At 39.7% G+C, this 10,086-nt stretch overlaps 2 protein-coding genes across 3 annotated transcripts in view; one reads left to right on the plus strand and one right to left on the minus strand.

Moving 5' to 3' along the window:
- LOC116220598 (centromere protein P) overlaps positions 1–10,086 on the minus strand; it is a 73,644-nt gene that overhangs the window by 22,076 nt on the left and 41,482 nt on the right. The gene's annotated exons all lie outside the window — the stretch shown is intronic.
- aspn (asporin (LRR class 1)) lies at positions 5,313–9,591 on the plus strand. The gene is made up of 7 exons (XM_042707918.1): positions 5,313–5,532; positions 5,959–6,071; positions 6,301–6,514; positions 8,380–8,490; positions 8,827–8,920; positions 9,049–9,193; positions 9,342–9,591. Exons 1-7 carry the CDS (start codon positions 5,322–5,324, stop codon positions 9,534–9,536), a joined length of 1,083 nt encoding a protein of 360 aa, XP_042563852.1. The 5' UTR covers positions 5,313–5,321; the 3' UTR covers positions 9,537–9,591.

Genomic DNA, 10,086 nt, shown 5'->3' on the forward strand with positions numbered 1-10,086 from the left:
AATCATTTCAAAATATATGGTCTCAAGAATGACTATATTATTACAACACGAGTGATATTCTAAATAATGATGCTACCAGACTGGTATCAGGATGGAGGCTGGAAAATATTACACCACTTTTGAGATTTTGCAGATGAGGCACTGTAGGCAGAGCGAAGAGTTTCCATCATGTTTGGCGTATGTGCCAAACTCAACATATTTGGCACGGCTGTGTGAGCCATAACTACAGCTTCAGCTTGTATTTTCTGCTGTTCTAAGCAGATATTAACACCGCCGCCTGGAAAAGTCATCATGTAATATTTAGCTTTTAGTGGAAGCAGAACTCACCCAGCTTCGGGGACTGGGTATCTGTGGAGCACTCACTAACTCTTTGAAGTCAGGGTCATCGTCACCGATGGCGAGAAAAATGAGATCAAACGAAATTAAATCTATGAAATCTCAAATTCAATTTTCACACCACATTATCACCTCAACACCATAACAGCGTTGGCATAAACCTTAAAGGCTTTTCTTTCCAAGTAAAACACATAAGACACATAAAGTCACTGACTAAAAAGTACATAAAATAAGTGAAATCTTCAGGTATGTCCATCTGTCAGTCACAGCACCAGTAGGAAAAGCGCAAACACCCACCTCTTCATCAGTGTTTCTATTCACATGCCCTAGACTTCATCATCACCTGTGGCGATAACAGAGAGGTACTGTACACCACATGGGTGAAGGTCCACTGGAAACACACCTCACCCAGGTCAGAGTGTTCCAAGAAGTTCCTTCCTTTATTTGGAGGTAAGCCCTGCCATGTAGAAGTAGATGGTAGTAGATATGGAATCCCATCGAAGGATGTGTAATACATGTCCACTCGTGTGTGGAAACGGACATATGGAGAGACCTGGAGTCTGGTTTTTTTTACCAAGCTTTTCCATTCCAAGGACAATGAGAAATAGTGTGATGTGAAGGTACAGCTTTATGAACTGCTACTATCCAAGGAGGAACAAGATGAGTACGTCTAATTTCTAACTGTCACACTAGGAGATTTGCGTGTTGTATAGAGATCATCTTTTTAGCATAGGCTAATGCTTTTAGCGTAACATATTTGCTAGTGCCTACACCTACCCATCCGCACCATCATGCATTACTTCTAACCTGCTCATGATACATCTACATACTCTGTTCCAGTCCATTTACCCTTGATGTAAATAATTGCCACGATCGACAGTTTCCTGTTTCATTGCTCTACTTACCCCTGTAATAGTAACCTTACGAGCACACTGTATACCCACTAAACTGTTCTGCAATAGTTGAATGCTCTCTCCCCATCTTATCCACTATTCATTTTGTATGTATCATGTATATACCATCTTACGTTTGTACGATTCGTGTACATTTGCCACATGTGTGCTAGCATGCTTATCCTGATAGGTGTATGAATTCATCTGCCATGTTTCTGATTCTCTCCCCTCCCTTTTGCCACCTCGCCCCCAAACTCCCCTTTTTCTATCTCTAACTCTCTACCCGGCCAGCTCCAAGCAGATGGGCCCCCCCTTATGAGCCCAGGTTTGGCCCAAGGTTTCTTTCTGCTAACAGAGTTTCCTTGCCCCTGTTGCCCTTGTGCCTGCTCCAGGGGGGTTCAGGCTCTGGGCTCTGGAAAGCGCCTTGAGACAATGTTATTGTTTTGAGCTATATAAGTCAAATTGAATTTAATGGAATAGTGTTGTTATGACGACTAGGGTTTGGCACTCAGTGATGCCCCTTGACCCTATATGTCACTGCGTTTAGTGGCGGCCATACTGGATGGATATAATGTGCAGTCTGCGTTGTGGTAATAGTTTGTTTTACTCCATACTGGATGGATATAATGTGCAGTCTGCGTTGTGGTAATAGTTTGTTTTACTCCATACTGGATGGATATAATGTGCAGTCTGCGTTGTGGTAATAGTTTGTTTTACTCCATACTGGATGGATATAATGTGCAGTCTGCGTTGTGGTAATAGTTTGTATTACTCCCACTGCACGCTTTTTTTTTTTTGGTGGACATAAATAAATAGTGTGAGCTCTTGAATGTTTACTCATACAGTATAATACATTTGGACAGTTAGGGAGTGTCATTTGGGTCAAAATGTACATGTGCGGGTGTAGGCATAAAGTGAATACTGTAAAACAGCAGTGTTCTTCTCTATTCCAAAAGACACTCCCTCGTGAGATGGTTTTGTGTAAGAGGGGTGGGGTGTTCAATCAGCCTCCCTCTGTAGATGCATGGTTCAAGACCATTAGCCCTTCCACTGATACCGCTTGATACAGCAGTGACAGGGTCATACATAGGGCCAATGATTTTCCGCGATAACGGAAAACGGACGGAATTCGCGGAATGAACACTTTGAAACGGAATTGCACCTTTGAAACGGAAACATCATTTTGTTCATACAAATCGCACAAATTCCCCTGTATTTTGGGCTGCAAGGCTATATTTCTTTAAAATAAACACAACAACGATTGCAACGATGAACAACATTAATTAAAGAACAAAACCACTGAGAAAATGTCACGTCTGCGCTGAACTCTGCTCCGGCCACGCCCCCCTTTTCAACGGTTGACCCACAGATCTCCGCTAAAGCCACATTCAGTCACATTCACGCGCTCGTCTTCCCAATCGCATTTAAAACAAAAAATGTTTAGTCTTCTGTTCTGTTGATGGCTGGCAAACAACAATCTAAGAAGGGCACATATTATTCACTCATTTTAAGCCATCAATCTACCTCAGGGTGAACAAAATGAGCTGAAACGGAAAAAAACGGAATTCACCAAATGTGAAACGGAAAATGCATTTTTTTTAAACGGAAAATCATTGGCCCTACATACATGTTAGATGGCCATGTATTTGTTCATATGAATGGTGTGATTAGGAGCTTTTATGCTTAGAGCATACCAAAGACCTTAGAGAATCACCAAAACAGTTGGTCACTGTGGTTGTTTTCGCACATATTCCAGCACCAAAGTCCAAACTCTTCACAGTATCATTATTTGATGGGGATTTTAGCAGAACATACAGGACTCTTTCAACATTTTCAAAACAATATTCAAAATAAGAGCACTACTGTAAGTTTACAAAAAAATATGAAAAACATACCCAGCACCAGGAAAAGCCCATTATGTCCAAGATATAAAAAATATGGGATATAAGTGATATAAGTTGATATATCAACCTTCTCCACATTGTCTACACAGATAGAGGGAGTTTCCAGCTCAATATAAGGGATGGGGAGGATTATTTCCATGAAAGAACACCTCAGTCCAACAAATGAGTCTAATCATGCTCCGACCATGAAACATATATTTGCCTACACACATACACATAAATAAATGTGTAGATGAGGCATCTGTCCCTGAAGGACATAAAGTCAAGCACAAAATGGAAGTCTACAATGTATAATGCTACATTTGCCATGCTTTTGTATTCAGTTGGAACTTGGTGTTATGCATTTCATACTAGAATGCATACACAGCTAGAATTCTGATTAATGCATACACAGCTAGAATTCTGATTAATGCATACACAGCTAGAATTGCCACACTGTCTTGACTGCCTTCTTGTCCTTGAGTTGTGCATACTTCCTCAGTTATGCCTCTTCTGCACACAGTTGCATGAGCATTTTGGTGGTTAAAGTGCATGACAATTACCAAGTTACAAAAAAATGTTTAAAGACCCATTTTTCATTCAAATGTTGAAAATCAGATTTCTGGGAGGGTGAACTAAAGGATCTGCAAATCCAGTTGCCTTCCAGATTCCCTTTCAAATTATGTAATGCTATTTCCCACCACGCATCCCACCAAGAGCCATTTTAATACATGTCTAGTATTTAAAGTGGCACGAGGCCACCCACCCACACTACTCGATTGTACGAACCCTCCGGAAAATCCTTTATAAGGTCTAACCGTATAAAAAAACACAGTAACCATGTTGGCATTGATTCAAGCTCTGATGGGAAACATATGAGCGGTAACAATGTGTTTTCAATAGCAGCCTAGAACACAGGGATGCTGCGATCTGTGTAAGTGCCTTATTCATGCACAGCCTGTCATCCAGGCAACAGACTGCTGTTCTCACTCAGGAATGTATCTCTTGCTTTGGAGGGCTGCACCCGTCAGCTTGTTTTGAACTTCCATCGAGCAGCTTTCATTGGATTCACAGCACACCTGATTCCTTTCATTCAGAAATCCTCCCGGAGTTAAATAAGGATAACGCAAATTTCAGGTATGGTGTATTATGTTAATATTATGTTGTATTATGTTAAGCTTTAGTGCAAAATGATATACATTTTCATGAGAAACATTAACTTTATGTCATAACATTTATAAAGAAAGTGTTCTTTATCAAATAAATCCCATTTCAACTTTTCAAAAATGATGGAGTTATTGATCATCTTGATGCTTTCAACTATACTTGATACTTTTTTTACCCTCGATATACTTTTAATTAAATAACATGAGAAATATATGTCAAATAAAAGATTTCATTTTTGCATGAGGAAATGCACTGGTCCTTTAATACTCAAAAATCAGTTTCAAGTACAGAGAAATCGGCAGAAAACCTCAACCTTTTTTTTTTTTTTACAAGAGAACGTAATTTCAGTGGTTGAAAGTGCAAGTCAGCTTATTAGTCCACTCTTTTATAATGCAATTAAGTCTGTGTGGTCCACATTACTGTTTATCTATATTGCTTTTGCTTACTCGCCTTTATCTGTGCCAAACCAAAATAGATGTGTTTTCCCATAACTCCTGTCCCATTTCGGCCCCAGTGCAGACACAAAAAGAAGTCCCTCATTGTTAGACTGTTAACGATCTTTTCATGGCTGATGGCTTTTGGTCATGAACTCACTGAAGTTTGGCAGAATTTTCACTGCCTAATGAACTGACTATTTACAGCAGAGTTGTATATGAGGTGCTGACAATTTAAGAACCAACTTTTGAAAAGATAAAGAAAAAAATAGTGCCGACTCTTTAATCCTCAGTGTTCCCTGTAAACTTCAACTCTCCAGTTTAACAGTAGTGTCAGTCAAGTCATTCAGTCACATTTATTGTTTCCTCTTCCAGTGTTGAATAATGCTATATACAACGACAGCATGACAAGTTGCTATTTTGACTTTTGCTAATAATAAGTGTAATGACTACAGATAGAAATGTTTGTTGATATGTTTTCCAAAGCAGGTTTCTATGGCAAATCTACGCAGTAAAGAGAGTCTCTGTCTGTTCATCCAGATTCTCCCTGAAGCTGCTCCCTGAGAATCTCAGCATTATTAACTTGCATTATGAAGCTATTTCTACTGATGTTCCTCCTCCTGCGTTGCCATGGCAAACCCTATCGGCCAGTTGATATCATGGATACAATGAATATCCATGACATCATGATGAGGGATTTTGGGGATGATGATGATGACGACGACGATGACGACGACGACGACGATTATGACAATGACCTACTGGATTGTCCTCGTGACTGTGAATGCTCACTAAGAGTTGTTAGGTGTTCAGACAAAGGTAAGAGTTCCTTGTCATTATCACCTTCATAAAAAGCTGTGTTTGTTTTACGTAGACCTGTTCCACTGTGGGCACATCCAGCAACAGGTCTTACTGAAAGCAGATTAAATATAAAGTTTGTAAAATATGTCCAAGGATTATGTTGCGTCTGAACTGACTACAAATGAAGCTAGCTTCTATGAAGCCTATTAACCCCATGTAGCCTATTACATGCGTCATCACAGCATTGACCATCAAAACTATAAAATGCACCAAAATGAAGTTTTAAAATATTTTTAACATCTAGCGATTTATTTTGCTGTTACTAACTAGTTTAACAGCGGCAAATATTAACTGCCTCAATACAAGTTGACAATTTTACACCATTTCTATCCAGTGTACGTTGGAGTACAAATCACCCTAATTTTAGTTTTTTCTTCTTTTCAGCCTTAGGGCAGGTTCCAGACAAACTTCCAGAAGACACAGTGATGCTTGATCTCCAGAATAACTACATCTCTGAGATTAAGGAGGATGACTTCAAGGGCTTGAACAACCTTTATGTGAGAAACAGATCATTTGCCTGGATTTCTGTCGTGTTTCAAAGAAAGACATCTGTTTCTATCACTATCTCCTAGAAATGCCTTGTCTAATGCATCTCACATTTAACAATGCTTAATGGTTAACAAAGGTTTTTCATCATATAAATAAATACCAAGCAATTTTACAAAATGGCATAAACCATCTATTTACAACTGCTTCTCCAATTCTCCTGTGCATCCGTCACTGCAGGGTTTGTTCCTGCTCAGCAATGAAATCACAAAGATCCATCCACGGGCTTTCCGAGATATGAATAAGCTGAAACTTCTTTACTTGTCCTACAACCTCCTGACTGCAATACCAGCCAACTTGCCGAAGAGTATCCTGGAGCTACGTCTCAGTGATAACAACATAAACCGGATCCAGAAAGATGCTTTCAAGGGCATGATGTCCTTGCAAGTTCTAGGTAGACAACGCAATCATTTGAGGACAGGACTGCATAAATAATCCTGGTTGGGATCATGTTAATAGGTATAGGGGCTCAAACGAAACGTAAATATTTTTTATAGAATATTCTTTCAAACATACACCCTTGATTATACTCCAGTAGCAGCCCATCGTTTGAGTATGAAGTATGAGCGGCGTGACTTTTCTCAGCGGTTTCTGGCTAATTTGACCATGAGGAACAAAACTAGGGTGCTGTCATCTGTATCTCAGCTTCTGAAGGCCATAGACACTTGAATTTGGTCTCAAAATGACCGGAATACGCATTTTATATGCACTATGAAGGTTTCTAGGCTCTAAAACCTTTACCTTTCGAGATATTCAAGATGTTTTGGGGGGGATATTCGCGTGGGGCGCAAAAAGCTTCAAATCTTGAATATCTCGAAAAGTAAAGGTTTTAGAGCTTAGAAACCTTAACAGTGCATATATAAACATGCCTATTCCGTGTCTACGACCTTCAGAAGCTGAGATACAGATGCGCTGGACACACGCTAAAAGGGCGTGGCAAAATCTTGATGTTCGCTCGGGTCACAATAAACAACAGCACCCTAGTTTTGTTCCTCAGGGTCAAATTAGCCAGAAAGCGTTGAGAAAAGTTGTGCCGCTCATAATGCATACTCAACTTGAGCCTGCTAGTGGAGTACTTTTTGCGCCCTCCGCGAATAAACAAAAATAGTTTTTTCTTGAATATCTCGAAAAGTAAAGGTTTTAGAGCTTAGAAACCTTCATAGTGCATAAATAAACATACATAAACATACATAAGCTACATTTGTTTCAGACTGAAAGCCTGTTAAAGATGCTGTCCGCGATTCAGTTTCAGTTTTGCAAAAGCCTTTTTGTGCTCAACAGTCAATTAAATTATACCACTCCCTTCCATTCTCCCAAAGCACTGTGTTGATTGGCTGGGAGCCACTATGTTTGTTTCCCATTGACAGAGCCAGGACTGTGTACAAACACCTGACTTTTATTGAGTGCAAACACTAAATGGACAGCTAGAGGACCATGAGGAGCAATTCGCTGAATTTAACAAAAAGTGTATGGGATTAGATTCACGAACTACACCTTTAATACGTAAAAGGCAAGAACGCAATCTAATATTTCAACCATTTACTTCAGGCAAACAATATGACATGGGTTTTCACGGTCAACCAAGTACAGGTAACTGGAAACCCCTATAGAATTCACATGTGAATTTACAGAGAATTTACAGATGGTTAAAAAAACATTACGTTTGTCACTCATGATCTGTCTTGCTATCCTTTCTCGTGGATGAAGTGTATTGCCGTTGATGGTAACTTTGCTAAGGAACTTTAACATTTGGGGTTAGCGTCCTGACATGATATATCGACATAGCTACATGCTGTTCACAGAATTTTGAGAGTGTGACACCTGCCACCTTGAATGGAAACGACGTCCACAGTCTTGAAACAATAACAACAATTATTTTTTGTCTTATTTTATTAGTGTTTTTGCAATCATTATTAGTTTTGTTTCATGTTAGCTCGTCACAGCCCCATGCTCACAAAACCACATTTCTGCATGCGGAGCACAAATGCTCCCTTGCCAGGATACTTTTCCGCTAGTGTTCTGTGCACTCGTATGACGGACATGCACGTGGTTTTTATGTGCACGGTTTTTGAGACTAACTAAACGCTATGATAATGCTAAAAAGGTTTTTGTGCATATTTATGCCTTAAATGACATAAAAAACGTATTAATTTAAATAGTCAAAATTGGACTGTCTTTGCGTATTAATACTGACTATTCAATGAATTATTAATTCCTGAAACATTTGTTTACATATTTCTATCACTGTGTCTGCCCTAGAGATGAGTGCCAACCCGATTCCGAACAGTGGTATTGAATTTGGAGCTTTTGAAGGCATGTCTACTTTTTATCTGCGGATTGCTGAGGCCAGGCTGACAGCAGTACCCAAAGGTAAACTCTCATATGCTTGTGCCTGTGTGGAATGCAGCCGCATGTTATAGCTTGCACAGTGATAAAAGCACAAGGTAAGGAGTGACAAACAGTTGCATCTCCAAAGGCATTTATTGTTTGTAATGTTTTGATCCCATGGGAACTTCCCCGGGCAAAGATCCCTGTGGGATGGAAACAGAGCAAACAATAAATGACATGGAAGACTGAACTGCTTGCCGCAACTTACCTTGTTTATTTTGTTCACCACTTTGAGTGTGTACCTATTTAATTTATTTTTTGGATATGCGTACATAAACCAACTTTTTGCACAGTGATAAACGAATGTTATTTCTGTAGATCTGCCGTCTGCGCTCGTCGATCTTAACCTGGATTACAACAAGATCGCTAAGTGGAGGTTGAGGACTTTTTTCAGATACAAAAAGTTGCAAAGGTAAAAAAAACACTGGAGATGCATGCAAGTCCTTCTATTGTGTCTCTGAACATGTCAAAGATAAGTGTTTACTGAAGCACAGTAGAGGCATGTCGATCATCCCCTTTGACTCAAGCATCATTTGACAGATTGGGTTTAGAGTTCAACCAAATCAAGTACGTGGAGAATGGAAGCCTTTGCCAGCATTCCCAACAATCCGAGAAATCCGCTTTGGACCAACAACAAACTGGAAGAGAGTTCCGCCCAGGTTTGAATTCACTTAAGTATCTCCAGGTAAGCTTTTTTGTGGGTTTATTTTTACTCTATGCATCTTTCTCAGGAGAGAATTACGGCATGGAAGGTCATATTCTACAATAAATGATTCAATAAATTCAAAGACACAAAATTGAACCTGAGTTTCTACCTGTCTACCGCCGTCTAGGTTTTGTTACTTCATGCCAATAAAATTCAAACTGTGGGAATGAATGACTTCTGCCCTGCTGACGTCCGGGCCAAAAAGGCCCTCTACAATGGCATCAGTCTCTTTGCCAATCCAGTCAGGCACTGGCAGATTCAGCCCGCTGCGTTCCGCTGTGTTTCAAGCCGAGGACTCCATGTTGGGAACAGGAGGAAGTGAGCAACACTGAGACAGTGTTCTGTGTTCTTGCCCTACAGGGAATCATTCCAACTCAGTATGTAGCCAAACAACACCTTTTTCATCCTGTTTAGAGAACCTACATCAAATACTACCACCAGTCATTGACTGCAGTTCTCTAGACTCGGCATGGGTTTGGAGAAGACAAAGCAGAGTCTAATTACTTGAATATGAACAGTGACTTCAAAGAAATAAAACCATCCGTGACTGAATTATCTGGTACAGGAAAGCGCAGGAGAGGTTAAGTTAAAGCTGGTGCTAATGAACAGATTTTTTTTCTTTCACTTTTTTAAGAACCATTTTGTTCAATCAGGAAGGTTTGGTAGTTTAGAAAGTAACTGTTTTACATTGTTATTTGTTGTCATATGCATCTAGTCAATGTTAGAAGTCATGGGTAAACTAAAATTCAGGGATCATCTTTTCCAGCATGATCCTGACACACACACAAAAAAACATAGCATAATATTGCATGTCCTCCGGTAATGTTTACAGTTAAACAGTGCAAGTAACATTACACTTACCTTATCTTATT

The sequence above is a fragment of the Clupea harengus genome, chromosome 5 (genome assembly GCF_900700415.2).
Source record: "Clupea harengus chromosome 5, Ch_v2.0.2, whole genome shotgun sequence".
NCBI classification, from domain to species: Eukaryota; Metazoa; Chordata; class Actinopteri; order Clupeiformes; family Clupeidae; genus Clupea; species Clupea harengus.

Excerpts from the sequence above, each read along its gene's own strand:
- aspn (XM_042707918.1), top strand. The coding sequence starts at position 5,322 with ATGTTCCTCCTCCTGCGTTGCCATGGCAAACCCTATCGGCCAGTTGAT. Across the intron at positions 6,515-8,379 it reads GATGTCCTTGCAAGTTCTAG|AGATGAGTGCCAACCCGATT; the intron begins GTAGACAACGCA and ends TGTCTGCCCTAG. Across the intron at positions 9,194-9,341 it reads ATTCACTTAAGTATCTCCAG|GTTTTGTTACTTCATGCCAA; the intron begins GTAAGCTTTTTT and ends ACCGCCGTCTAG.